The sequence below is a fragment of the Sus scrofa genome, chromosome 2, assembly GCF_000003025.6.
Source record: "Sus scrofa isolate TJ Tabasco breed Duroc chromosome 2, Sscrofa11.1, whole genome shotgun sequence".
NCBI lineage: Eukaryota > Metazoa > Chordata > Mammalia > Artiodactyla > Suidae > Sus > Sus scrofa.
In genome coordinates, this window is record NC_010444.4 from 151,383,009 (window position 1) to 151,410,682 (window position 27,674).

General features: G+C 64.9%; 2 protein-coding genes across 7 annotated transcripts in view; one reads left to right on the forward strand and one right to left on the reverse strand.

Annotated features, from left to right (window-relative positions):
- The window catches only part of TCOF1 (treacle ribosome biogenesis factor 1), a 32,766-nt gene extending 14,745 nt beyond the window's left edge, over window positions 1-18,021 (forward strand). For 2 of the 3 annotated variants that reach the window (XR_002342026.1, XR_002342027.1), the window contains 12 exons: window positions 3,288-3,425; window positions 3,613-3,795; window positions 3,874-4,068; window positions 6,118-6,255; window positions 9,281-9,464; window positions 10,625-10,746; window positions 11,851-11,964; window positions 12,229-12,460; window positions 12,804-12,886; window positions 13,278-13,458; window positions 14,875-17,084; window positions 17,720-18,021. Coding sequence is in view for 1 of the 3 variants with exons in the window: in XM_021085022.1 (XP_020940681.1) it covers window positions 3,288-3,425; window positions 3,613-3,795; window positions 3,874-4,068; window positions 6,118-6,255; window positions 9,281-9,464; window positions 10,625-10,746; window positions 11,851-11,964; window positions 12,229-12,460; window positions 12,804-12,886; window positions 13,278-13,458; window positions 14,875-15,405; window positions 16,379-16,476; window positions 17,042-17,068 (2,226 nt within the window). In the remaining 2 variants the exon portion in view is untranslated. The remainder of the gene's footprint in view (window positions 1-3,287; window positions 3,426-3,612; window positions 3,796-3,873; window positions 4,069-6,117; window positions 6,256-9,280; window positions 9,465-10,624; window positions 10,747-11,850; window positions 11,965-12,228; window positions 12,461-12,803; window positions 12,887-13,277; window positions 13,459-14,874; window positions 17,085-17,719) is intronic. The other variant, XM_021085022.1, reaches the window with a different exon arrangement.
- CD74 (CD74 molecule, major histocompatibility complex, class II invariant chain) lies at window positions 19,202-26,916 on the reverse strand. 4 transcript variants are annotated; one of them, XM_021080282.1, is made up of 9 exons: window positions 26,595-26,916; window positions 23,367-23,539; window positions 23,165-23,238; window positions 22,657-22,719; window positions 21,849-21,944; window positions 21,481-21,568; window positions 20,390-20,581; window positions 19,964-20,026; window positions 19,202-19,755 (listed from the first exon to the last, which is right to left on the reverse strand). In XM_021080282.1, the coding sequence occupies exons 1-9, from the start codon at window positions 26,669-26,671 to the stop codon at window positions 19,745-19,747; spliced, it is 837 nt and encodes a 278-aa protein (XP_020935941.1). In that variant the 5' UTR covers window positions 26,672-26,916; the 3' UTR covers window positions 19,202-19,744.

The window sequence follows — 27,674 nt, forward strand, 5'->3', positions numbered from 1 at the left end:
AACAGCGTTGGTTGTCCAGCCTGGCGTCCAGCCTGGTGGGCCGGGAGCAGCGGAGGCGGCGCGCTCCTGCTCTCAGCCGCCGTTTCTTGGTCTGCGTTGTCTGTCGCTCTCTCACGAACGGCGCGAATCAGCCCGTCCTTGTGGCCTGGGCCAAGCCCGCTCGCGGCCCTCCTCCCCCGTCTCCTCCGGAGGGATCTTCGTGGGGTCTCAGCTCAGCAGGGCCTTTCTCTGCCAGAGCGGAGCCCTGCAGGTGTCCGTGCGCTGATCCGACCCCGTAGACGCCTGTCCTCCTGCCCCCCCACCCCCCACCCCGTGCCGTGAGCTGCCTCTTCGTTGTCTGGGGCTCGGGGGCGGGGGAGGAAACAGGCGCTTCGAGGAGTCGTTTGGGGACGCGCTCCTTCCGCTGGGGTCTGCCAGGCCTGGCCGCTTCTGTCTGCTGCGTCCTGGCCGGTGCCTGTGCAGCCACAGGAATGGTCACGCTTGGGAGCCGTGGCTTCTGTCGGGGTGAAGGCGGAGTAGCCAGGCCGTGTCTGGGGGCCGCCCCGTGGGAAGACGCGGTGTCTCCCGCCGAGGGCCGTCTGAGGCGTCCCCGCGGGGCTGGAGGAGGGTCTCATAAGCCTCCTCTTTCTCCACCTTCACCTGCGGGGTGGGCTGGTACCCGCCTCTGTTTGGGGCTGTCGTGGGGATTAAGCGAGACCGTGTGGGCCTCGCCTTCAAATGCTGTGCACGCTGCCTGGGTTCCATACTGCCCGGCACTGCCCGGATCAGAAATGAGTCAGCAGCTCCGATCTGCTCGGAGATACCCAGCAGCAGCTCAGAGTAAACCATCCAAGTGGGAGTTGAGGCTCCAAACAAAAGAAGTAGCAAAGACGGGATTAGTTCTCGAAAACCAGATGTGCCAGGGAAGGAGGGGTTCCGGACTTAAATACCGCAGGAGGACAGCCCCGTTGGAGGGGGCGGGAGTGATTCTCAGCGGTGGTTGGGTGACTGTTGGGCGGGTGGTGGGAAGCTTCTGCCCCCGGCCCTGCTGGACGTGGGTCTTGGTCCTGTAACGTGGGCGTGACACTTGCTCAGGGTTCCAGCGGCTCGTGTAGGTCGCCTGTAGGATTTCAGCGTGCCGGTCGTAGCTGCACGTTAAGGACATTTGACTTTCTTTGATTTAGGTGGCTTTTAGTTCTTTTTCTTGCTTTTCTGCAGTGGCCGGAACCCCCAGTACACTGGAATAGATGCCAGGAGCAGACAACCTTGCCTTCTTGCTAATCCTAGGGGGCGAAGCCCTCGGTCTCTCACCGTGAAGCATGATCTTAGCTGTCGGTTTTCACAGAAGCCCCTTTTACTTTTTTATTTTTAATTTTTTAGGGCCACACTCCGGCATATGGAGGTTCCCAGTCTAGGGGTCGAACCAGAGCTGCCGCTGCCGGCCTCCACCACAGCCACGGCAACGCGGGATCCTTAACCCACTGAGTGAGGCCAGGGGTTGCACCCGGATCCTCATGGATTCTGGCCGGATTTGTTTCTGCTGAGCCACGAGGAAACTCCCCAAATTGATGTTATTATATTCAGATTTTTTCCTGAGTCCTTTTATGTTTTGTGCACAGTTAATACTCGGTGTGGAAGACTTGTCCGTTCCCTCTCAGTTGCCTAACTTACTGGCAGAAACCTGGCAGCAGCTAGTCCGTTACGACCCTTTGAACGTCCAGGGTGTCTGAAGTGACGTCCTGCGTTCTTTCCTCATTTTTGGTCCTGGGTGTATCTGTCCCGTTTCTCAGTCGGTGTAGCTAACGACTTAGCAATTTCATTCTTTTCAAAGAAACCAAAAGTTGTTTCTTTGAATTTTCTCATGTTCCTGTTTTCTGTTGAATTAATTTCCACCGGAGACTTGAAGGTTGAAATCTCCTTTGAGTTGGATCTGCTCTTCTTTTTCTAGCGTCTTAAAGTAGAATCTTAAGTTGTCTCTTTGAGCTTGAATGTAAGTATGTCAAGCTCTCGGTTTACCTCTGAGGCCTGCATGCAGCCATCGCATGAGCTCTGAAGTGCAGTTTTTACTCCTTGAACCCTGTGTTGGGGAGAAGTGGGTTAATGTCCGAAGGTATGGGATTATTCGGAATTTTTAATTTCTAACTTAATTCCGTTGTGGCTGAAAAATACAGTGTGTATGATTCTGGTCCTTTTGAACTTCCCGAGACCTGTCAGGGCAGCTCAGAGCCCGTGTCTTGTCTTGGTCTCGCAGGCCCCTGGGGAAGCCCCGCTCCCTCGGGTCGCCTTTGCGTCCTGCGCCGACAACCACTGTGGCCCTCGTTCTGCAGCCTGTGCTTTCAAGGACGTTCTTTCTTGAACTCTGACTCGGGGTTTCACTTGCTCTCGTGGGTGCGAAGCTGGCGCCCGGGGGAGGGGGGGGCACTGATCACGCGGCCTCTGGTGGGGCGGCGGGGCCTTGACGTGGTCAGCGCCGCCGCCCCGTCGCGGTTCGCGTCAGCGCAGCTTCCTTTCGCGCTCTGGGCTGGGATTTTGCCCTTGCGTCTGTGGGTCTGCATTTGCCGGAGACCCTGACAAGCTTCTTGGGGATTCCTTGGAGGTCCATTTAGATGAGGTTAAGCTGGAGCTCCCGTTGTGGCTCGGTGGGTTAAGGCCCCGACGTCGTCTCCGTGAGGACGCAGGTTTGATCCCTGGCCTTGCTCCGTGGGTGAAGGACCCAGCGTGGCTGTGGTTGTGGCAGCTGCAGCTCGGATGGGACCCCTAGGCCGGGAGCTGCCCTAGGCCTCAGCGGGGCCGTGAGAACAAAGAGCCGAAGCGAGCAAGCCCCGCAGCGGTGGTTTCCGTTCGGTTCCGCCAACACTCTCGGTGCTGGGCTTTCAGTCCGAGACCAGGCTTGAGCGCCAGCTCTCGCGTCAGCCTCGCAGCGGGCAGAGGGGACGAGGACACGTTTCCTGTGTGTATAGAGACGCGCGTGTGTGGGTGACTTACTCCATCGGCCCCAGGTTCGGGACACGGCCACCTTGCCGAGAGGGAGCCTGGCGCCCAGCTGCGCCCCGAGCCGCCTCGGCTTCACTGACCGCAGGCCGGAGTCGGGGCTCCCCGCGTGCCGGTCGGCGCTCTCCGCACCCGCGTGGCCGGGCCTTGCTTACGGCTCCCGTTTTCCAGGGGAAGAAATCGAGGCGTGCCCCGCTTCCCACAGCCCTTAATGGGGGGCCGGGCCCTGGGCGCAGGCGTCCACCTCCAGAACCACCTTGCTGGCCCTCTGCTCGCTCTCCTGACTCCTCTTCTGCGACTCCCCTTTCTCCTTCCAGATGAAGAACTCAGTGACAGCCCCTCAGACCAAAGCCACCCCCGCTGTCCCCAGAGTGGCTTCTGCCAAAGTGGCAGCATCAGCTCCCGGAAAAGGGGCCCCTGCAGGTGCTCAAGCCACCCTGGGGTCCCCGGCCAAGGCAAGTAGGGCCAGCGCCCCAAGAGGTGCCGGGGTGGGACGGAGAGGGGACCAAGCCATGGGCCCCGCTGGCTGAGGGTCCTGCCGAGGCAGGCGGGACCCCCCCACACCCGAGCGCACGTGCGGCTTCGCTGCAGGGCACACGCATCTCTCTTCATCCCCCAATCCTGTGCCTCCTCACGGGGCAGGTCAGGCCGCCAGCAAGGACCCCCCAGGGCAGGCCTGGTGCAGGGAAGGGCCCGGGGGCCGTGCCGGCCGTGGGGAAGGCGGCGACGACGGCAGCCCCCCAGCCAGGGCCCGTCGGGGGCGCCGAGGACGACTCTGAGAGCAGTGACGGGGACTCGGACAGTGAGGAGGCGGCGCCCGCACAGGTGAGGCCCAGTGGGGAGTCGGGGGGGTCCCACCCCCACCTGTCCCCACCCCACCCCACCCCGATGCTCCTGCTCCAGGCGAAGCCCACCAGGAAGACGCCCCAGGTCAGAGCTGCCTCAGCCCCCAGCAAGGCCTCCCCCAGGAAGGGGGCAGCCCCGGCTCCCGCTGGGAAGACAGGCCCACCAGCCACCCAGGCGGGGAAGCCGACGGAGGACTCGGAGAGCAGCAGCGAGGAGTCGTCAGGCAGCGACGGGGAGGCGCCCCCAGCCCAGGTGAGGCTTCAGGGGGAGGCGGCCGCAGGGCCAGGCCTCCCGGCCACCGCCACCTGCGCCTGTGTCACACCTTGCGTTCAGGGCCAGGTGAGGAAGGGGGAGCAGGTTAGGGCGCCGACCCCACGGTCCTTTTTCTCTGCGTCTGTCCCCTGTGTTTCCTTAGACAAAACCCCTCACTGAGGCCTCCACAGTGCAAGGGGGCACACCTGCCGCCTGGAAGGCTGGACCAGCACGGCCCGCCAAGCCCAAGAGATGTCACAGTCTGAGAGCCGTGCCGGGGCTTGGACTGTGTCGCAGGTGCCCTGGGAGGCCCTGGGGAGCTGAAAGAAGCCACATCCCTTGCCTGGGCCTGGCCTCCTGCAGGCACGTGTGTCTCCCGGGAGAGCTCTCCCAGCTCAGTGAAGCCGGGGCGGACGCTGTCCTGTCCGCTTGCTCACGGCAGCAGGAGCGGCCCCACCCTGTGCGCTGAGGGTGGCGAACTCCAGGACTCGGGGCTCAGGCCTGGCGGAGGTGTTGGGTGGCAGCTGACACAGAACCTGGGTGTCCCGGGAGACGTGGGGGCGGTGGGCACCAGGGCAGACTGCAGAGCCCTTGTCTCGACTGGAGAGGTGGTCCCTAAGGTGGTCCCTGTGGCTCCAGCCGGTTGTGACCAGGGGGACACGTCCCCTTCACGTGGCCAGATCTTCCACTTCTTGGGAGAAGCTGGAGGGGCCTCCGCGGGCTGAGCTCCAGCCGGACTAGTTTTGTTTTCTTCTGAGCAAAACAGAGCAGGCGCCAAGAAGCGCGGACACCCTGGCCTCACCTCGCTGCCCTCTGTGCATCCGAGCACCTGTCCTTCGATCGAGGCGAAGGACAAAAGGCGGCAGCTCCCCCCGAGGAGGTCTAGGGTGTTGGGCAGGACAGGGTCACGGGATTCTTGGAGCCTGTTCTGGGGCCGCTGTGTCTGAGAGGGCGGAGGGGAAAACGGAGCTGAGCTAGAGGAAGCCTCAGACCCCACGGCAGTGGCGCCGGGCACCCAGCTTGGGGAGCCGAGTGTGTATCGTGGGGAGGGGCGGGGAGGTCAGGTGGCCTCAGCGAAGGCCAGCTGTCACTTGTGTGTGTGTGTCTTTTTGGGGCCGCACCTGCAGCATGTGGAAGTTCCTGGTCTAGGGGTCAAAATGGACCTGAAGCTGCCCGCCTACACCACAGCCACAGCAACACCAGATCCTTTAACCCACAGAGCGAACCTCATGGATACTAGTCAGGTTCTTAACCCACTGAGCCACAGTGGAAGCTCCCCATAGGCGGCTGTCAGGAGTCTGCTTGCTTGTTACCAGTTACATTTTCGGAGCCCTAAATGCCCAGCCAGGACCAGGGGCCCCGCTGTGCTTAGGCTGTAAACAGGTCGTCAGCAGGGTGGTGGCTCCGTCAGGATGTCCTCACGTGCAGGAGCAAGCCGGCTCGGCAAGGGCTGAGTGGGAGGCTGTGGGCTCTCAGTGCCCAGAGTTGAGGGTAGGGCTACCGGGAAGCGGGTTTCTTGAGCTTAGCGGCCTCGGGACTCCGCCTTCTCTGCTTCACCTGCCTCGCTGCCACAGCGGGGCTGCAGCGTCTCCTGAGGAGCTAGGAAGTCCCCTCACCTTGTGCCCCCGACCAGCCGGAGGCCTGGGGTCTGTCCGCCCCACCCTCGCCCCCATCCCCAAAAGCCACTTCCCCATGAGGCCGCAGGCTCCTTTGCTTGGCCGGGAGAGGGGCCCCCGGAACAGCCAGGGCTCTGTTAGCAAGGGGGGACACGGGCACGGCTCTTGCAGTGTTTATCGTAGTTGACCTGTTGAAAAAGTGGGGAAGTACACCCGCAAATCAGCGGCTTCTTGCCGATCTTGGGACTTGGCGACTAGCAGCCCGGCTCCCACTTTGCTGGCTGGGCCGAGCGGAGCTTTCGCGCCAGTGGGCAGCGGGCCGGCTGCTGTGTGTGCGTCAAGGGGCCCTTGCTCGCTGGCCGCGGTCGCCCCCCGGCCCGCAGTCGTGCTCCCCTCGGCTGATCGGCAGCCTCCCTGTGCTCGTGCTCCGCAGGGAGGAGGCTGCAGCCCCGCCAGCGGCAGGCCACCGGCCGCCACGGCCTCAGCAGGGAAGGCCGAGCAGAAGAAGACCAAGGAGGAGAAGGCCGAGGGGCCCTCCGCCAGCAGCGACGACGAGCTGCCGGCCAGCCAGGTAGGCCGGGCCTTGGCCCTGAGGACGCTCGGGCTCCGAGCTCCGAGCTGGGGGAGCCGGCCGGGGGGGCAGGTCCCCCCAGGGGCCTACGCGCACCCCTCTCGGGTCGCCGAGCCCTCCGCTCTGCGTGGATGCGGTCCCCTGTGCGGTGGAGCGGAGGCGGGCGGCAGGGCCAGTGGAACCGGCGGGGTGGCCATCCTGTTTGCTGGCGCGGGGACACGGCGTGCTGCCTGACGAGGGGCGGGGGCGAAGCGCCGGGAACCGTTTGCCCACATTCTGAGAACCCGCACGCAGCCCAGGAAGGCGCAGGCGCTGGCCCCTGCGTCCTGTTCGGGGCCGGGATCCCTCGGGCCTGGCTCACACCTGCCCCACACCTGCCCCCCGCGCCCCGACTCTCCCGGAGGGCGGGGGGGAGCCCCCCCGGGTCCAGCTCCAGCCCCAAGCTTCGGGCCCTTCGGAGCCGCTGCGGTTGCCCAGCCCAGTGTGGGGTGTTCACCGCCTCTCCCGCCGCTTGAGCGCAGCTTATTAGAAGGAGGGGCGGGCTTGCCGGGGACTCTGCGGTGCCCCGTCCTTGGGGTCCTGCGCTTACTCCCCCAACAGCCCCGAGAGAGCAGGGCTGCGTTTATTCTCATTTGGGGAGAAGGGAGTGAGGCCCAGAGACGTGGGTGAGCTGCCCCAGTGTCACGTGGCTGTCACAGGGGACAGACGGGTGCCCCCCCCCGCCACGCGCTCTGTGGGGTTCTTGGAGGCCGCCGCCCCCCGGGCAGGATCTCGGCAGCTGGCAGGGGCTGCTCGCCCTTCCCTGCAGGGCTGGGCTAACCCAACTCAGGTGAACGGTCGGCTTAAGCTGAGCCATTTAATGGGTACTTAGTCCCTAAGGTTCTGGAGTCCCTCTTGAGACCGTCAGCACTCTTGGTGGGGCCCCCGGAGGCTCAGCCCCGAGCTCCGAGTGCTGACTGTTGGCGCATCCTGAGGGAAGGGTGGGAGCGCTCCAGGCCCCCTCCCTGTGCCTTAGGCCCCACCTGCAGGGGCGGGGCCCCGGGCTCTGGGACACCACGGGGAGGTCCGTGCCGGGCAGGTACCAAGTTAAAAGACCAGGCCCGGCCTTCAGAGGTTCACACTGAGGCAGAACGAGGCGGCAGCTGAGAAGGTAAACCAGGGCTGCATCAGAGGCCTGGCCTGGCTGGTCCTGGAGGGGCTTCTGGTTGCTGAGGACGAGCTTCCGGCCTCGGCTCTGAGGCCGGCTTGCTGGTCACCCTGGGCGGAGCTCCTTGCCCTCTCAGAGCCTTCTCGGCCCCAGGGGTAAGACACCCTCCAGGGTCAGGTGAGCCGTTAAGGCTCCAGGCCACAACCCCAAGAGCAGGGTGTCCCTGGGCCGTTCTGGGAGAGGCTTTTTGCAGAAGCGCCACCCTCGAGGGCTCGGTGCAGTCAGGGCTGTGTCCTTTGACCCCAGGGTCCGCGGCTGGGCCAGCCTGCCCCCAGCGCCCCACACAGGCCTGAGGTGATGCTCGGTGGGCTGGTGGCAGGGGCTGGTGGCAGACGCCGGGGCTTAGTCCTGCAGGCGTCAGACCCTGCGGTAGGAGGAGGGCCCTCCCTGCCTGTCCCCTCCAGGGAGGACCGTCCGTTATGCTCAGGCGGCCTCACTTCCAGCGAGTCCCTTCTGACCTTGTCACCTCACCCCTTCTGACCTTGTCACCTTGCGTGTGCTGTGTCTCGTGGTCTCCAGAGCCCACCAGGGGTCCTGTGCGGATGGAGCCCAGTCTGGGGCTGCTAACGGCCCTTTGGGCAGGTGGGAGACGGGGGCTGGGCTGCACAGGGAGCTCCGGACCGAGCTGGGGCCAGAAGCGTGTCCTGCACGCCCTGGGCAGCACAGCCCACCTCTTGAAGTCACCTCTCTGCTCTGGGCGCAGCCGCGGTCCCCGTGCACCCCGCCCTGTCCCCCCAGAGGCGGGGGCGGCGGCGGGGGGGCGGCTTCTGCTGCTTTTAGCAGCCCAGACGCCATCGTTTGCCTCAGTGGGTTCCTGCCGCTCTCGCCCGACAATCTGTTCCTCTGTCTTCTCACGTATATATAGATCCCCTCCGCTGGGGGCCCGCGCCCACTCTCCGTCCTGCTCTCATCACGCGGGGAGGAGGCTCTGGAAGCCGCAGCTCAGCAGGGGAGGAAGGGCCCAGCCCCGCGGAGCTTCCCCCTCGGCCAGCTGGCCCTGGGTCCCCGTGGAGGGCGCGCCTGACCTTGGGCAGAGGCTCGCCAGGGGCCTCCCACCGCAGGCAGGAGGCAGGCAGCATGTGGGCAGCGCTGCTGTCTGCGCCTCATGCTGGCCAGTGTAAAGCATCCCCGGAGAGAGAGCCCAGGGCCCCCGTGGTGCCCGCAGCCGCGGCAGCTCCCGACTGCAGTCCTGCACTCCCAGCCCCGCTGGGCTTCCCTTTTTCTTTTCCTCTTTTTTTAAATCCCTGACAAGTTGCCCCGCACGGTCAGCGTCCCCGTCTCCGCCCTTGTCTCATGGATGAGCTTTTCTGCCTCTGGTGCGGTCATAGAGTCCGCATGAGGCCTGTGGGGTCCCCTGGGTCTTACTCGCTGGTCACCCACGCAGTTGACCTGTTGGAGGGAGACCTGGGCTGCCGTCCTTGGGTGGCAGCGTCAGAATCTCGGGGGCAGGGGCCACTCGATTATGAGCGACTGCCCGGGGCTCCGAGTGCCCCACTCAGCAGGTCTGGCTCTGGCTCAGCTTCGGCTAAGCTGTGGGACCTTGGGCGGCTCTCCTCCCCTCTCTGAGCTGGTGGCCTTCCTGTCTGTACAAGGGTGCCAAGCCTGCTGACCCCGGGGTTCAGTGGCATCAGATGGGCTCCTGTGAGCTGCAAGGCGCTGTGCTGGCTCCTTCCCAGGGGGCGGCTGGCAGTGGCCCGGCCGCCTGCTGCCCCGAGCTCTTTGCCCCCCTCCCCCGTAAAACCCTCCCCTGCCCACCCTTGCCTTCCCCCGGCCAAGCCGTTAATCACCGCGGGCTGTGTTCTGTTTTTGTTTTTCAAGGTGATTAAAACCCCTCTGATTTTTGTCGACCCTAACCGTAGTCCAGCTGGCCCAGCTGCTACCCTCGCCCAAGCCCAGGCTACAAGCGCCGGAAGGAAGGTCCAGGCCTCAGAGAGCACGGCTGGGAGCTCCTCTGAGAGTGAGGACGAGGACGTGGTCCCTGCCACGCAGTGCTCAGCCCCCGGTGAGCTCGGGCCCCGCAGGGCCGACCCCCTGCTGCCACTGCCAGATGCACGCCCCCCACACCCACCCCTGGGGCCCAGGAGCCAGAAGATGCCACGTGGGACGCTGGCCGGGTCCCAGCCAGTTGCTGGTCTGGGGCGCTGGGGGCCAGGTCTGGGCCCAGGCTTGGTTCCTCTTGATGGGGGGCTGGCTCCAAAGGCCAGGACCCGGGCCTGAGGCTGGAGGCCGAGGGACCAGGCGTCTCCATGGTCGGAGGGACGAGCCTTGTGACCTCCGACGCCTGAGCGGGGCAAGGCCTGTGAGGGAGTGAGCCTCCTGCTCCTGGCGGCATGTACGGGGGTGAGGTGGCCCCTAAAGAGAGACATGCAGGGAAGAGCCTGGACACGGGGCCAGATCTGGGATATCTGACTTCTGACAACCCGTGGTCTCACCGTGACAGCAGGAAAACAGTTAATTGCTGTTACTGGTAGTAGCACACCTTTTAATGAGGCTGTTCATACCTGGTCTGGGTAGGCTCATTAGGAAATACATATTAGGTGCACCCGTTGTGGCGCAGCGGGAAGCGAATTTAACCAGTATCCGTGAGGATGCGGGTTCGATCCCTGGCCTCGCTCTGTGGGTTAAGGATCCGGTGTTGCTGTGAGCTGTGGGGTAGGTCGCAGACATGGCTCGGATCGGACATGGCTGTGGCTGTGGCTGTGGGGTAGGCTGGCGGCTGTCGCTCCAATTGGACCCCTAGCCCAGGAACCCCCATATGCTGAGGGTGTGGCCCTAAAAAGACAAAAAAAATGCGGATGAGCCTGAAAGAAACAGCGCGACTGTCCTCCCAGTGTCCAGAGTCGCTGCTGCTGAGTCACACCCGTGAGCCCTCCCTGCCCCTGCAGTGAGACCATACCGTACAGGTGCGCAGTCACCTTCACCCCACGAGGTGCCGCCTCACGCTGACAGCCGGGTCCCTCCGGGCTCCAGAGCGGCTGCTTGGGTGCGGCTCCCGCGCTGTGTCGAGCCGGAGCCGTGGGGCAGGAGGCCGGGGCTGTGCCGGGCCCTTGGGACGGGGCCTCTGCCCGTGGCTGCGGCTGGTGCCGTGTCTTCCCCCTGGCGTGGGGGCGGGCGCCGTGCCAGGCTTCTGTGCCTGACGTGCCCCATCCCGCTCCTTCTCAGCCCTCAGAACCAGCTCGGCGACCGCGCCCCCGGTGCCCCCGAGGACGGCCCCCAGGGCCAGCAGTGGCAAGGAGCCCGGGCAGGCGGCAGAAGGCAGGAAACCGGAGGCGCCAGCCACCCAGGTACCTGGCGGGCGAGGGGCCCTGGCAGCGTTGCCAACAGCAAGCTCTTGGTTGGGTCTCCCCCCGGCGTTGAGCCGGGCTGTTCTCCGGGCGCGCTAAGGTTGCTCCGGTCGTGCGCCCCAGGCTTCCCTGCTTCGGGTCGTCCTTCCTGCCGTGGTCCTGCTGGCACCCAGAAGCCTGGCAGCGAGGAGCTGACGGCTCGTCGCTCAAACGCGGAGCCTGGGCCTCTCCCTCAGCGAGAGGCTGGACCCAGGGCCAGGGTCAGGCAGCGGCGGCAGCGGGGCCCTGGCTCCCAGCCCTGCTCCGGGGCGGCAGCGGCTTGCTGTTGTCCTGGCCCATCGCCCTGCCCCGTTCCGAGAAGGCGCCTCAGAGAGGGCACCTCTGCACGGAGGCCTCGGCCCACAGGCGCTTCCTGGGGGCGCGGGTGCTGAGCGGGGCTAGGCTGTGCTCCCTGCACCCCACGGCCTGCCTCCGCTTGGCCGTTCAGCCGGCCGGGGTGCTGAGCGTCTGTCCCCACGGGCACGGGGTGCGGCGGCCGCAGGTGGGTCCCTGTGCTCGGGGACCTCTCAGGTCGAGGCAGCAGCCATTACACGAGGACACCCAGAGTGGAAGCCCTCACCAGCGGGGACAGTGAGATGACCTGCTTTAGAAAGCCTGGGCCAGCCTCCCTGGGCACGCGGGGGGCACGGCAGGCAGGTGGACCCGGTGCGGGGACCTCGGAGGAGGTGCTTGGGGTGCAGGAGTCGGGGGAGGGTGGAGCGGCCGGGGCTGAGCCCCCAGGTCTCAGCGAGGCCCCGCGGCCACTTCTCTCCTTGGCTACTGGCGGCTGTGGGAAGCAGGAGACTGGCTGTCGCAGCCGCCAGGCTGGAGGCCCAGGGCCTCCCCGGTGAAGGCTCCGATCAGGCCTTGGGACCTGGGGCCCGAGAGCGAGAGGAGCTCGCGGCCCCGCTTTCTGCCCAGGTGGCGGCAGTGCTCCGTGCCCTCAGTCCCACATTTCCTCCTGCAGCTCTGGGGCCCTCCCCCTGCTGGGCAGGAACTGGCCCCGGGTGGCCTGGGTGGCATCTGGAGGACCTGGGAGTCTCAGGCTGCCTTCGGCCCCGACAGGTGACCAAGAGGAGCCCAGCTGACCTCCCGCTGACCCAGGCCGCCCTGAAGGTCCTCGCCCAGAAAGCCAGTGAGGGCCGCCCTGCTGCCGCCAGGACCCCGTCCTCGTGTGCGGTGAGCTGGGCAGCGGGGGTGGGCAGGCCCAGCGCGGAGGGCACAGTGGTCCGAGACCACAGGGGGACCTGGCACCAGCACCTAGCTGCCCGGGGGCCCTAGTGCCCGCACCCGCCTGCTCGGCTTCTGCCGCCCGTCTCAGCCACGGGGGTTCAATGAGGCCCATGTGCAGAGCAGGTCACACGGTGCCTGCCCTTGACTGAGCTGCTTAGCAGGCCCCGATCCTGCCCCCTGATTGTTCCTTCCGCTCTCTCTCCAAACTAGACCGACGGTCTGGGGACACTCCCCACGACACGTCCCCAGAGCGCCCCTGCACAGACCAGAGGGGCCAACGAGCTCAGAAAGCCTGGGGTTCCTGCAGCCCCTCCCTCAAAACGCCCCAAGGCCAAGGCCTCTGGGACCTCAGAGGACAGCGAGGACGGCAGCAGCAGCAGCTCTTCGGGGAGCGAGGACGACGCTGCGGGGCCCCGGGTGGCCCCGGGGGCCCCCGGGCCGGGTAAGGGTCCTGGTGCAGCCTGAGGCTCAGGCCTCGCTCTGCATCTCCACTCGTCCGGTGGCCAGCCTGGGCCTCCACGAGATGCCAGACACCTTTGGGCTTCAGGCTCCTGTCACTGACCCCTCAGGTCCCAGGGCCACGCCTCCCCTGGGAATTCGAAGCTTTGGCATTCAGCTGCCTCACCTGAAATGCTGTGAGTCGCAGTTAACCTGGGAAGGAGCAGTGGGAGCAGATGAAGCTGCGCACAGGGCCCAGGCTGTCCCGGGACCCCCCGAAGGGCTCTCCATGCCCAGCTGGCAGGGGTACCTGGGACTCCAGCAGGCCACCTGTGCTCCTCCGGTAGGTGCAGCCCCAGCCAGGAAGGAGACCCTGGTGGAAGAAACCACAGCAGAGTCGAGTGACGACGAGGTGGTGGCACCTTCCCAGGTAACCGCCGGTCGGGGCCCTGGCCCTCTTCTTCCTGGGGGCCCTGGCGGGTCCTGTCTGCGTGGAGCCAGGCTGGCCCTCCCCGAGGCCCCCTTTCAGCGTGAGGTTTGGGAAACAGACTCTCGGAGTCTGTAGCAAGGCTTACCTTGATTTTAGGTGATCCCCAGATACAGTCGTTAACAGGTGGAGTTTCCTTTCCGGTCATTGTCTGTACGTGGCGCGCTAGTGCTTTTCCATTTGCAGCAGTGATAGGATAGCAAACCTTCCTGTTTAAAACGTGTCTCAGTGAAGATCGGCCGATGTGCCACCTGCCCAGGGGTCCCCGTCCTCCTAACGGGCCGCCCTAGGCTGAGGGGGGCAGCCTGGCAGCTTTCACACGGGGCTTCTTCAGTCTCTCCTCTCAGGTTATGTGACCCCTGGACTGACTCCAGGCACCTCCCAGGCTTCAAAGACCACTCCCAAACCAGCCCCCAGCCCCTCAGTTTCGTCTCCTCCGGCCACCAAAGATGCGCTAGGCGGCAAGCGGGGTGCTGAGGCCCCAAGAGCAGCAGGCACCACGTCCCCAAAGTCAGGTGAGCCGAGGGCGGGAGGGACAGGGCAGTGGACCCCTCCCCCCTCACGTGCAGTCCCCCCAGCGTGGTCCTGTCTGCCAGCAGGGCCCCCAGGTGGGGCCTGGCGCCCCACATCAGGGTGGGTGCTCAGCAGTGGAAGGGGCCCACGCACTGTGGGAAGTGGGCGCCCGCTAGGAGGCCGCGCCCTGGAGGAGGTGCACCTTGGCAGGTGGGTGCAGGTGGAGGGACGCAGGGTGGCTCAGACAGAAGGTGGGGCCCCGTGTGGGGAGGTCTCCAGTACGTGGCAGTGACCCCCAGTGATAGACGATGCTCTCTCACGTCCCAGACAAGCTCGTGGCCACCTGGGGCCTCAGTGCCTTAACCATTCAGGGCAGGGCTTGATGCATCCAGCTGGCATCACATAGAAAATGGCGCAGTGGGAAGCAGTCACGTGGCATTTGGAGGCAACCGAGTGCTCGGGTCTCCTGGCTTAGGGCAGGAGCCGCCGCTGCCTCTGCGGGCACGAAAGCACACGTCAGGAGGGGACGCTCCGGGTTGCCGGGGAGGAAGATGCCAAGCCCCGCCCTGCCCCTCAGCCTTTCCTCGCCGCCCCCTGTCCTCGCTAAGGAGCCAGGTGCAGAGAGCTGGGCCTGCATCTGCCCCAGACCCCGTCTGCCCGCTTCCCCTGCCACCAGGGCTCTGGCACCCGAGCTGCTACGGTGCCAACTGCTCCGCAGGAAGCCGTCCCCAGCACCTCCCGAATGTGCCCTGAGGCCCCCTGGGGGCCTGAGGCGGGTGGGGCGTCTGCTGAGCCCCACGCCGGCATCCCGGGCACATGCGCTGCCGCTCGGCCGGTGCTGCTCACTTGCTCCTCAGAGCGGCAGCTACAGCAGGGAGACGTGGGGGCTGCAGAGGGTCTTCCTCCCGGGTAGTCGGCAGCTGTCGAAGGCCAGCAGAGGCATGAGGGCTCTAGACGTGGCTGCAGCAGGGGGTGGAGGCAGGAGACCTGCTGGCTCGGCCGCTGTGTCTGCCACCAGCACCCAAGCCCCACCACGCAGGGCCGTGGGCCCGCTGTGTGCACCTGTGCGCCAGCTGCGCGGCCCCGTGTTGGGGACGGACGGACTTAGAGCGCGGGCTCGGCGGTCGTTTGACAGACAGGGAAGCTACCCCTGGGCCGGCGGTCCCGGAGCCTGGTCGGCCTCCCCGCGCCGACTCCGAACAGAAGACACCGTGTCTCTTGTTCAGCCTTGACCTTGTTGGTAGATCCATGCCTTTGCGAACATCATGGGGTTCTGTGCATCCCCAGCCTGAACTTGGTGTCCAGTGTGAGGAGGAGGCCCAGGGCCCCACGGTCAGCTCTGCGCCGAGCCCCGGCTTGCAGCCCCCGAGGTCCTCCCAGTTCTCCCGGACCCGTGACCCCAGGTCCTCTCTCCGCAGGCAGAGGAGAGGCTGGCGCCACACCGCAGAGGCCCCGGGAGGGGCCCGAGAGCCCCCAGGCCTCCAGGCTGGCTCTGCAGCATGACATTGCCCGGCGGCTGCTGGGCGAACCCTGGCCCCTGAGCGAGGCGCACGTGCAGGCCTCCGTGGCCAAGGTGCTGACGGAGCTGCTGGAGCAGGAGAGGAGGAAGGCTGCCGATGCTGCCAGGGAAGGCCGCCGCAAGGGCCGCAAGCGGAAGCTGTCAGAGGACCAGACGGCCGCCAAGGCCCCCAAGAGCAAGAAGAAGAAGCAGCTGGCGGCTGGGGAAGGCGGGGAGCGTGCCGTCTCCCCGGACAAGGCCCCCAGGACTTGCCAGGGGAAGCCCAAGAGGGACAGGGCTGGCGGCGCCAGCAAGGAGAAGCAGGAGAAGGAGGCTCCCGGCTCCCAGGGGGCCAAAGAGAAGCTGGAAGGGGAGCCGGGGATGGTGAAGGGTGAGGGAGGAGACCAGGGCGCCCCAAGGAGCAAGAAGGAGAAGAAGAAGCCCGACAAGAGTAAGTGTTCCCGCCGCCCTGCTGGGAGCTGTCCCCACGCGGGCGGGCAGCCCTTGGCCAGCACGGGGCCAAGGCTGGCTTGTCCAGGGTCACGGGGCAGGATCGGCAGAGCCAGAGCCAGGTTCGGGACCACAGGGCCGCCACTGCCCAGGGGCTGAGGTGCCTGCAGCCCCGGGCATGTCCTTTCGTGGAGCTGTGTGCGGCCTCACGGGTACCACAGCCACGCACCTGCATCTCAGCTCTTGGACAGCAGCACTCTGCACTCTGGCCCATGTGCAGGGCCGCCTCCGACCCTCACGCCAGCCTGTGCAATGGCGGGTGTTTCATTCCCAGTGTGCAGATAGAAAGCGTTCTGTTAAAATAGGTCCACACAGGAGTCCCATCGTGGCTTGGGAAACGAATCCGCCTAGTATCGTGAGGACGTGGGTTTGATCCCTGGCCTCCCTTAGTGGGTCAAGGATCCCACGTTGCTGTGAGCTGTGGTGTAGGTCTCAGACGTGGCTCAGATCCCGCGTGGCTGTGGCCTGGGAACCTCCATATGCCATAGGCGTCACCCTAAAAGGCCAAAAAAAAGCATTTTTTAAAAATATATGTATAGCAGAGTTCTCACTGTAGCACAGCGGATTAAGGACCAGGCATTGCCACAGCTAAGGCCTAGGTCACAGCTGCAGTTTGCGACTGGGAGGTTCCTTGCCCAGGAACGTCCACCTGCCGCAAGTGCAGGTGGAAGAGACAAAAAAAGATAAATGTGTTGAAGTTTTGCCAAGCGGGTTAATAGTCTGGGTGGCCCAAGGAGAGGGGCCAAGGGCCAGGGCCGGTGTCACAGAGGCCTGGCCTGAGTCGTGATGGTTCCCAAGGTTGGCGGGGAGCGGGGGCGGGCGGTGGCTCTAGGGCCCCCGAAACCCTGGCTTGTGTGTGTCCCCAACGCTGACCCACAAGGCTGTTGTTTAGCAAGTTTATTTTCTTCCCTTAGAAAAAAAAGACAAGGAAAAAAGGGAAAAGAAGAAGAAAGCAAAAAAGGCATCAACCAAAGCCCCCGACTCGCCCTGTCAGAAGAAAAAGAAGAAAAAGGTATGATGAATTCCAGAGAAGTCTCGGGCCAGACAAGGGCCCCGGCCCCGGCCCGTGCAGCTGAGGGAGGTCTGTGCGCGGGAGCCGGGGCAGTGGTCTGTCCTGTGAAGCAGAAGGACATCCTCAGGAGGCAGAGACAGAGGGGCGCACACACGCAGTCACACGCGCACACGCAGTCACACGCGCGCACGCAGTCACACGTGCACACATGCGGTCACACATGCACAGTCACACATGCACACATGCAGTCACACATGCGCACGCAGTCACGTGCACACACGCAGTCACACATGCGCACGCAGTCACACACGCGCACCGTCGCGCGCGCAGGGCCGGGAGGCTGTGGCAGGTCTGCAGGGAGAGGACACTATCCCTCCGCTGTGTCGGCCCCGGCGGGCAGGGGGCTGGCGGGCCGAGTGGGGCTGCGGCACCTTCCGCGCACGCAGCTGCTGTTCTCGCTGCGGCGGGAAGAGCCGAGCGTCTGCGCTGTCACGTCCCCTCCGGGGCGGGCAGCCTGCACGGGCCGCGCTCCGTAGGGAAGCCGCTCACCCCTCTCTCCTTGCAGAAGAAGACGGCAGAGCAGACCGTCTGAGGACGCCAGGTGGCAGGTACGCCTCCAGCCCGGAGCCCTGCTGCCCGTCCCTCTGGTGGGGGGAACCTGCAGCCCGGGCCCCAGCCCCCAGGGTGACCGTGGGGCAGCCCCAGGAGAAGGGTGTGCGAGGAAGGGTCCGCTCCCGGAGGTCAGCGGGGAGCCGCAGCCTCCAGGGGGTCCTGCCAGACAGCAGCGCAGGGCAGGGCCGGGCAGGCGGGCGCCTGGGTGGGGCCCCCGTATGTGCGGATAAGGCTCGGGCTCCGGGGCCGCTCGGCCTGTCTCCTGCCGTCCCTCTAGGGTTTTGTAACTTGAGGGCCTTTCTCATGGGTTTTCTCCGAATCAGCTAGGCTGCTGCTTCCTCGGCGGTGGTGAAGGGGGTACGTGCTCGGCCCAGCCGAGCTGGCCCCACCTGTAAATGGGGTGATGCGGCCCAAACTGGGGACCGGCCCGGGACTGGATCTGGGTCCAGGTCCCCCCGATGCTGAGGTGCCCGGTGTGGCTTTTCTTCTGTTCTCCTTGATGGAGAGAGATGTCAAGAAAGCTCGCGTTGGGCTCTTGCCTCCTGCCGGGGTCTCGGCCGAGTGTGGCCGGCCCCGCACCTCTCCTCGCGGCTCCCGCGCGGTGAATCGAGCCTTTAACTTCCCTCCGCAGACGGCGGCGGCCGGCGCGGGCCCTGCAGAGCCGGCCCGGGGAGGAGGAGGAAGCACCCCGGCTCCCGTCACTGCCCCGGCTTCTCTTCGGGCACAGGACGCTTCACATGGACGTGTACAGTATAGAGCTATTTTTTTAAGTGACCTGCCCTCCTTCTGAGGCCCCTGGACTGTCCGCCTCCGCCCCGCGGACCCCACGCAGCTCGGCCCCTGGTCTCCCGCGAGCTGGTGCCTGTCCTTGTCTCTGCCCGTCCATTTGCGGGCCTTTTGTAAGAACTCAGCAAATAAAGGACTTGAAGTTTAGGTGCCGCGTCCCCAGGGCCGCTGGGCCACCGCTGTCCTCGGGAGGGGCCGCCGAGCAGGCGTGAGGTGAGCCGCCCGTAGCTCAGGGCTCGTTCGGGACTCTGCGCGCCCGGATCGTGAGGTGCCGTATTCGGTGAGACCCAGTTGGCCAGAGGGGGACTCAGGGAAGGCCCGGTACTGAACTGGACGGGGGAAGCCTTCCTGGAGGAGGCGGCGTCTAGCCTAAGGAGGGCCCGAGTTGTTGCAGATGCTGGGGAACCTCGGGCCGCTACCCAGAAGCAAGAACTAGGAAGGGGGCAGGGACGGCCTCTGAGTCCGCTTCGGGAGGGAGGCGGGCGGCGCCCGGTGGAGCGTGGCTGGCAGGCTCACCAGGGGCAGGAGGACCAGGTAGGGCTGACTGGCCCTCGCGTCTCGGTGACAGGGGTTCTGTGCCCACGCAGGCGAGAGGCGGAGGGACACGAACAGGGTCAGGGCGGCTCCACAGGACTTGGCGGCCCGCGTCCCTGGGCCCAGAGCAACACGTGGCCCCGGGTCACGGAGCTCCCTCCGGGCCCTGAGAGGCCTACAGGGGACAGCGAGCTGCCGTGTGGCCACAGCGCCGAGCCGTGGACGCCTGGGAGAGCCTGGCGGCGTCTGACTGTGCCTCAGCTTGGGGTCCCCGGGAGCGGCCCTCCCCGAGGGCGCTGGTCTAGAACAGGCCGCAGAGCCGCGTCGCCTTGGGCTCTAAGCTCAGACGGGGCTGTCACTGAACTGGTGACCACCGGGGCCTCCGCCCACCTGGCAACAAGCCGCTGCCCTTTAAAGTGGGACACAGGCCGCAGCCCCCATTTCCTGGCCGTCCCGACGTCGGACCGTGCAGCTGCCAGCCTGTCCCGGCACTCACGATGTCCTTAAAAGTGGCCCCCGGGACGTGAGGGAATGGAGGCTGGACCCAGAGCAACGCGAGCTGGAAGAGTTGGGAGCGAGTCCGTCCGTTGGGGTAGAGGGAGTTGCTGTGCCTGAGCCGTGGAAGCCATGTGTCCGGGGCCATAGACGCAGCCGCAAGGCCCGGCCAGCCCTGCAGGCACCTGCGCTGGGGCTTCGGGCTGTGCGCCCCCCCCGCCCCGGGGGAGACCAGAGGCCTCCAAGCAGCCCCCAGTGAACGAGCCAGACGCCCAGAGCCACCAGACAGAGCCTCAGGTGTCCTACTCACTACCTTTTATTCTCACAGAAGCCGTGGCCAGGGGCTGAGCCGAGCCTGACTGTGCACAGGGATGTGGGGCGGGCAGGGGGTGAGGAGGGGCCGTGGGTGGCTGATGCTGGGGACACACAAAGGCTTGGCCCGTCTCCCCAGGTAACGGGCAGCGAAGCTGAGGCCACCAGGGGAGGAGACAGCAGAGCTGTCCTTGTGGGGGTTTGGGATCGAGCGGACCCGTCCCCAGGCACCTGCCCGCCTCATCCATGGACAGCCGCCATGTTGGAGCTCAAGGTGTCAGGAGTGGCACCAGCCCCGCTCACGGGCTGTCCCCGGGGCCCTGTGTCCCTGCTAGCGGATGGAGCTGTGGGCAGCAGGGCCTCCCTGTGTCGTTCATCCTTGGCCTTCTGAAGAGACGTGAGGTGTCCAGGGAGGACGGCGAGCCAGGTGCCAGAGGCCCATGGGATGAGGTGCAGGTGGGGGCGGCAGGGAGGGTGGGGGGCAGGCAAGCTGTGGCCACGCAGGGCTGGGGGCTGGCGTCTGCTGCTCTTACAGGATGACTGGAGAGAGGGGCAGTGGCTTAGGGTTGGGGTCCCCTACTGTCCCTGCTCCCCCGCCCCAGCACCCTGTGGCCTCACCCTCCTACGTGAGGACAAGGCCTGCCTGTCGGAGCCCCTGAGACCCCCAGCCCCCGGCCTCCTCCGCCAGATGGGTGCTGGGGGACGTCAGCCCCTCTGGGGTTGGGCTGCTGGGAGGCAGGGCCCTTACCTTGGCCGAGATCCTGCTTGGTCACGCCCAGCCCGGACGACAGGTCCTCCGTCTCCAGTGGGTCTGCAAAGGAGCAGAGGGTCCCCTGTCAGCGCAGGCCAGCCTGGGGCACCGCTGGCAGGGGCCTGGGTGGGCTCGTTCTAGCCCATCTCGCCGCAGGCCCGGCGCCTGGCCAAGCAGGGATGCTTGCCGGATGGCAGGCAGGGGCCGTGCAGTGTGGCCGGGAAGTGAGTGAGGAAGGACGCGGGTCTGGAGGCCTGGCTGCGTGGCCGGGCGGCGCTTTGACGGGTACAGATCGGATCAGACAGGAGTGCGGATGTGAGGGGCAGACAGGTGGGCGTACAGCCAGAGGCTGCCCCCAGGAGTGGCCGCCTTGCCGTCCTGGCCCTGGGCCCTCCTGCTCCTGGCGCCGAGGCCACCGCTTACCGCTGCAGCTGTGGCGCCCGCGGCTCCTGGTGTGCGGGACCTCGGTGCCGTTGGGGAAGACGCACCAGCAGAAGCCGATGCTCCCGTAGCACTGGAGCGGCATGTAGTTGCCGTCCTCGTCGCACTTGGGCCTGAACATGCCCGGGTGGACGGCGGGGACACGGCTGACCTCTTCCTGGCACTTGGTCAGTACTGGAGCGACAGGCACGGCGACTGCAGTGAGCGAGCGGCTCTGGGCCAGGGTCTCAGAACCAGAGCCCACGCACCACTGCTGGGGCCTCCGCCCTCTGCTCAGGTGGCCCTGTCCTACTACCCCCGGCGCAGACGGGGAAACAGGCCTGGGCCCAGGTCCCGGACCCAAGAGGAAGCGAACGGCCGTGCGGCTCGTTCGAGAATGAGATTCCTTCTGACGCCCAGGGCCCGCTGGAGTCTAGCATCGCCCGAAATTCCGATTTCTAGACAAAAGCTGTGGGCATCATGGCGAGTTTGGGCTTCCCTCACCAGAGTATCCAGGGAGAAGCGGGTGCCATGTGAGGGCTCCTGGGAGGGAGGCAGACGCTGGCTGGCAGTGGGGGAGACAGCGCCCAGGGTGCCCTCTCGGAATCTGATGCGGGGATCAGAGGCCCAGGGAGGGTGGGCCGTGGGTCCCCCACCTCTAAAACCGCAGCCCAGAGGGAAGAGACAGGTCCACGTGCACAGCCCATCAGCTCCGGGATAAAAACCCAACTCGCAAAGGCGTCGGGGCTGGAGAGGCTGGTACACGCTGCCCGTGAGCCGGGAAACTCCGGGCCCTCCGCGCTGGAGCCTGCTGGCTGTGTGAGGTGCCCCCCGCCGAGGGGCCGGGTCATGAGCCCAGCCCCCTCATGGGACCCTGCGGGAGGCAGTGCTGGACGGGGACGGTCCCTGCCGTGACCCCTGGGAAGTCCTGGGTCCTCTGCAGGAGCATCCCCCGCGGGGCGGGGGGCAGTCGGCCCAGGAGACCAGGCAGGGGAGCCAGAGTGAGAGCCGAGAGGCCGAGAGCGCTGTGCGTGGACCGGGCGCCCAGAAACGCCGCATCCCCACCCCACCCCACCCCGGCACCAATTCTCTACCTTTTGGCGGAACCTCAAAGGGTGTCTCCTCCAGCGAGTTCTTGCTCATTTCAAACAAGAGCCACTGACGCAGCCAGTTCTCAAAGAGCTGAGAGGGATAAAGGCAGAGGGTCAGGCCCAGCAGCCCCTCCCCGCCCGCTCTCGCCCCTGGGGACGGACACGGGGCACCAGCGGGCCCTGGCGCCCACTCAGGCCCACGGGCTTGGCCGCACGGCTCCTCGCCTCCAGGCACCCTGCCACTCCGGCCCTGGGAGATGCTGGCAAGGCCGCCTCCAGCTCCCTGCAGGTGGCTTCCCCGCTTAGCCCAGCTCTCCGGGGCTGCTCTGGGCATCGGGAGGGAGGGCCCCCGGTGCGGGGCCGCTGCTGACCTTCCAGTTCACACCGTCCATGGTGTTCTTGAGGTGCTTCAGGTTTTCTGGGAGGCTCCCCTTCAGCTTCGGGTACACTCCCAGGGGGTCAGACTTCTGCAGGGTCGCAAGGCGGGAAGGAGGGTTAAAGGGCTGCCAGGCAGGCAGGGTTCACGCGCCGCCCGGGCCCCCAGGCCCCCCGTCTGCTGAGGGATGGGCCCAGGGCCTCGGGTGCCGGAGCTGCTGGGAGGAGGGCGGAGGGGTCCAGCCGCTCAGCTACGGGACCGCAGGGCTGGGAGTCTGCGGACCCGGTGCTGTCAACGACCCCGGCTCTCCTCCTGCTGGCAGGCTCCTCTGCGTCCCTCGGGTCTGCTTCCTCCAGGAGCTCCTCCCCCACCTCATCCAGTCCCTCCGGGAGGCTGGGCCCTCTGCACAGCCCCCTCACCCGGTCGCCTACCCCTCTCGGGCTGGCCTGGGGTCCCCCTGGGACGGGGAGCTGGGGTCTGACTGCCTCACTGGGGGGGCCTGGAGCCTCGCACGACACCTGGCACTGGGCAGACGCGCACTAAACCCTCGGGAGGGAAAAGCGGGCATCCTGAGCGAGTCACTTCCAGGCTTCAGGCCATAGTTTCTTGGCTCAGACACAGGGATGCGGGCAGTGGAGGCTGGACTCTGCAGAACGCTGAGGGCCACGCTCGCCTTTCCTCCCAAAGCCAGCGAGCTCCTTCCGCGTGTCTGCACCAGTCAGGCGGGTACCAGTCCTGGCGCGCAGCCTGGGGCCCGTGGGGGTGGGCTGGGAGGCCAGGCCTGCCTGGCCCCGCTCACTCACCAGGAGCAGGTGCATCACGTGGTCCTGGGTCATGTTGCCGTACTTGGTGGCGTTGCGCATAGGCTGCGGAGAAGGAGGGATTGGGGGCAGGTGGTTACCAGCACGGCCCTGCAGGCCAGGCCCGGGGCAGAGCCAGCAGCAGGCTTCCCAGATGTTCCCCGGGCCCGCCCTGCTGCCTCCAGAGGGGAGAGCTCTGGCGCGGCACGACTCGCCCGCCTTGGTGCTTCTGTCACATAGGCACCCGCTTTCCCGCCCAAGGCTTCGTGGACAGGAGGCAGTCTTGAGAACAGACGTTGCCCACGTTTGATAGACACCAGGGCCGAGAAGGGACGGAGGCGCTCTGGGAAGCTGTGCTACTCTGAGCCCCCGTCCCAGGGGCCCAGGGGGCTCTCGCCTTCCCGACTCCCGGAGCGCCCCTTCCTCCCCCGCGGTCAGGAGCCCCTCCCCAGCTGTGCTCTGCCAGGGCCCGCGGTGCCCCCGCCCCCCGCCCCGGCCTGTCCGGCCGTACCTCCGGGCCTTCCATGGGCAGGGCCTGCATCAGCATGGGGGCGGAAACCCGCATCTTGCTCAAAGGCTTGGAGGCTGTGGGAGCGGGAGGGGCAGCGTGAGTGTGGCCTATGCCCAGGGAAGAAGGACCAAGCCGCCCCCCCCAACAGGGCAGGGGCCAGGGTTCCAGAGCAGAGGGGGAGGAGTGGGGGTGGGGCACGCACGCTTGGGAAGCTTCATCCGCAGGCTCTCCAGCTGCAAGTTCTGAGAGGTGACCGTCAGCTTGTCCAGCCGGCCCTGCTGCTGGTACAGGAAGTAGGCGGTGGTGGCCTGGCCAGCCAGGAGCAGAGCCACCAGGACAGAAAAGCCTGTGTACAGAGCTCCACGGCTGCACTTGCTGTTGGGGGCGAGAGGGGAGAGATGAGAGGAGAAACTGCAGAAGTGGCTGCCCTGGGGGTGAGCTGAGAGGGGGTGAGCCCCCCACACCCAGCCCCCCGCCCTTGGCTACCCTAACAACACAGTGAGTGCCTGTGAACCTGCAGCTGGAAGACATTCCCGGAGCCTCCCTCCAGCCGCCCTGGTGGGTTCCCGGGGCCTCGGCTTAGTGGAGAAGAGCCAGGGACGGTACAGGGCCTCAGTCCCACCCGTGCAATGAGGGGTTGAGGAGAGGGTGCCCTGAGGATCAGGCCGCCTCTGGGGAAGCAGATTTTCAGCCCCAACCCCCCCAACCCTGCAGTGAAATCAGAGACTGAAGGAAGGGGGACCCAGACAGCAGAGCGGGCAGCCCACCTGAAAAAGAGAAGCGAGGCTTTGCCATGTTAGGAATGGGTTGGGGGTACTGGACAAGGTCCGACTGGAGCAGCGCCGCCCCACCAGCCCCACCCCCGGGAACACACGCTCCCCCAGACGCTGCCTGTGCTCCGAGCATGTCTGCGCCCCTCTGGCCTTTGCGCCGGCCCCCATCAGCTCCCCCCGGTCTCTCGGAGGTCGGTCTCTGAGCTAAGACTGGACTGTGAGCACCGGGAGGGGGGCTTCCGCAGGCGTATATGCCTGAGCCTGGGAGAGTTTTGGGGGCTCTCTGGCTGGCTGCAAGGGGTGGGTGGATCTCAAAAGCCCATGGAGCTCTTGGCCTGGGATTGCGGTTTTGAAGGCACATGTACACAGGGATGGTAGGGTCCTGCCCCAGGTCCTGTCTGCTTTCCTCCCACCCACCCCAAGGAAAGAATACTTGGACCCGACTGGAAACTGCAGTGAGACCGCACCCTGTGTGGGAAACGCCAGAAGACCCTTCTGCCTAGTTACTAATGACATCACAGACATGACTCATTCTCATTGGCCCTCTGCTGGTCCTCTGATTTCTGGACCTCGGCGAAGCCCAAGGGATGGTTAGTCTGAAAGGAGAGCATCAAAACGCTGCGTGGAGAAAAGGAAGAAACCACACAGGTGAGGAAGGCACGTCCTACTTCTCAACCTTCTGAAAGAACAGGGGTGGCCCGGCTTCTAAAGTGGTGATGAGTCCACCCAAGCTTGAGTCTTGCCTGGGCTCCAGCTCATGGTCCCCCTCCAGCAGCTCATGTTCAGTCGAGCCCCAGCTCTGTCCCCACCATCCCGTCTCTGCACCTCAGTCTCCCCCAAGGCCTGGAGGACATCCTGTAGCCTGGATTAAAATCCTGGCTCTGCCACTCCGATAGCACGGGGACCAGGGGCAAGTCACCGAACAACCCTTAATCGAGAAGGTTGGTCCATGAGATGCAGTCAGGGAGTGTGGCGCTCTTGGGTCCACAGCCCCCATGCCCTAAGCACCCGTCCACACCGAGCGCTCATCTCAAGGGGTTAAATAGCTAACTTGAGCATCTGGTTTCCTTCCTCTTTATGCGTCTTGATCGCCTGTCCCCTGTTTCTGGATGAGCACCCACTCTTGTCACCCCACTCTTCACTTCCTCCTTGAGTAAGAATAACAGTGGCCAAAGTCAGGAGCCAACCAGAGCCGGCGGGAGTCATGACACAAGTGTTGCCAGGCAGAAGTGTTCACACAGGGGTCTGAAACAGGCCAGGTCAGTTTTTTGAAGCAGTGATTGAACTGAAAGGAAACTAGACTAGGATTTGATAAGTGGGCACCCTTTCTGTTCACTGAGCCCACACTGTGTCTGCAACTCATGGGGTGACCCAAGCTCAGAGGGGAGCCCCCTTCCCTCCCTAGAACATGCCTCTCGAAGATGGTAGAATGAATTCAAACTCCTGAATCAGATTCGTCTTGGGTTCAAATTCTGGCTCCCATATTCACTAGCCGTGATAACTTAGGTAAGTCACTTATTAATAAGGGTCTCAATTTTCCCTTATATAAAAATGAGAACAATAAAAGTGCCCAACTCACAGGGTTACGGTAAGAATTAAGACTGAGTTGAGCATTTCGTGATATGTGCAGCACACAACTAGTGACAGGAAGCACTCACGGTGACGGAGGACTAGAGACAGGTGCACAGAGAGGGACCTGCTGCTCTAGCTCCTGAGACCCAGAGAGAATGGGGATCTCTACTCCAGCACAGATCTGTGCGAGTCGCCCCCGGCGGCAGCCGAACCTGGGCTGGAATCCAGCCCTCGTAGCCACGCGATGCCCCAGGATTTTCACAGGACACACCAGCTACCTGCCCACATGCGGTTCCTCACGACATCCCGAGCGTCTCTCCCAAACCCCTGACTGCCTGGCAACAGCTGGCATCACGCTTCCAGGTGCCTGTGATTCGCACATTATTTGGGGAGCAGGGGCACTGGGGAAGCGGCATCCTCACCACCCCCTTTCTTTTCAGGGAGACATGGAAAGGGCCCTCGGTGGCCGTGCTGCCCCTGCTGCAAGGGAGGGGTGCGGGCTGGGCCTGACCCACAGCCCCTTGGAGAAATCTAGCCAGACCCCCCTCGGCCTTTCCCGACCCCCGCAACATCTCCCCTGCCCGCCCGTGATCCGCCTGTGAAGGCAGAAGTCTCCGTTACTCTCTGGACACCTGCAGCTACAACTCCCTTGACATAAACACGCCTGCCCTTCGCGGTAACTCGGAGGGGCCTCCTGGACAATGGCTGTTGCTACCATTCTCTTTCCAGAACTTGCTTCTCCATCCTGGAGTCACAGTATTTTCAAAATCTGGTCCAAAATTTCTAGTCTAGGGTTCATGGCCCAGCTTCAGGGGGACTGTGTGAATCTCCAGTGCTCTCCTTTCAGGAGGGAAACACATGATGCAAAGAAAGTTAAAAGCCCTGCCCTAGAGGGGCCCTTATTTTATAAGAGGGAGAACCGAAGCCCAGGGTGGGCCAGGGACCTGCTCAGAATCAGCCAGCTGCTGCTGGAGCGAGAGCCCGAACCCCCACCACCTCTAACTCCCAGCCTAGCGCTCCATCCGAAGCCCCTGCACACGACCACGGGCCCAGGGCCAGGTGGCCCTCCTGCCGCCCACACATACCTCTCCGGGGCCCCGGGGCGCTGGCCCAGCATGGGCAGCTGCTCATGGTTGGAGATGAGGTCGCGCTGGTCCTCCATGGTTCTGGCCTGGGGTCTTTCCTAGTCGTCCTGCTGCTGCTGCTGCTGCGGATGCTGCTGTGGCGGCGGCGGCGGCACGTCTGGGACCCCAAGCCCCGGGCTCGCCTCCTGAAGTTGGGGCGGAGGAGCAATCTGATTCGTCCACAGGAGGCCACTCCGCCCACCTGGGAGAAGTGGAAGTGAAAGCCACAAAGCTGGAAATACCCCCACGCAGTCAAAGCTGCCTTTAGGGGAGCAGGGGGAGTAGGGGGAACTCCCCAGGCAGGTAGAAAGGCCGGCCAGCTCCCATTGGCTGCCCAGGGCCTTCATCACTTGTTTCCGGGTAGACCTTTGCATTCACAAGGCTCTGTGGAGGTCTCGAGAAACAGGCAAACATTCACTCCCTGGACAGGAAATGGCTTTGCAAAAATGCCAAAACTGTCTCCCCTCATTCACAGATCGGGGGCACGGAAAGGGGCTGCTCCCCCTTTGGGAACTTGGACAAGTTCCGCTGCTTCTCTCTGGCTCGGGTTTGTCCTCTCAAAGGCCGGGGAGGAAAGCTGGAGTCGACGCTCCCTCTTCTCTCGTCTAACTTGAGCATCTCATGAACCCGAGTCCCTGATTCGAAGGCTCTACGACCATTACTTGCCCCCACCTGGCGAGCCGCCCTTCGGGCCAGGCACCAAGCTAATCGCTTGTCATGCTTTTTGTTCCATGTAACCTTCCCGGTGCCCCTTCGAGAGCTGTTTTATCTTCTCTCCACCTACGGACCGGGATGCCAAGACGACGAGAGGCTCTGGGCCTGCCCAGGATCACACATCCGGGCATCACAGCCTGGATGTTGACCCTGTACCCTCTGCCTCCTGATGCTCACACTGAGAGGGGCACCACTTTACACGGGGAAGGAAGGAGAAGGCCCTGGCAAAGGGAAGCCAGGGCAGGGTCCTGGAGGTTGGCAGGGCTTTACTTCTCACCAGCTGTGGCTTGTAGACCACACTTGCTTTATTAATCTTTTGTATGTTTA

What these genes read in the sequence shown, in the direction of transcription:
- CD74 (XM_021080276.1), bottom strand. Translation starts at nt 26,671, where the DNA reads ATGGAGGACCAGCGCGACCTCATCTCCAACCATGAGCAGCTGCCCATG. An exon ending in CTTTGAGGTTCCGCCAAAAG is followed by an intron (nt 20,582 to 21,480) that starts GTAGAGAATTGG and finishes CTGTCGCTCCAG; the next exon opens with TACTGACCAAGTGCCAGGAA. An exon ending in CGGGCGCCACAGCTGCAGCG is followed by an intron (nt 20,027 to 20,389) that starts GTAAGCGGTGGC and finishes GCTCCTTTGCAG; the next exon opens with ACCCACTGGAGACGGAGGAC.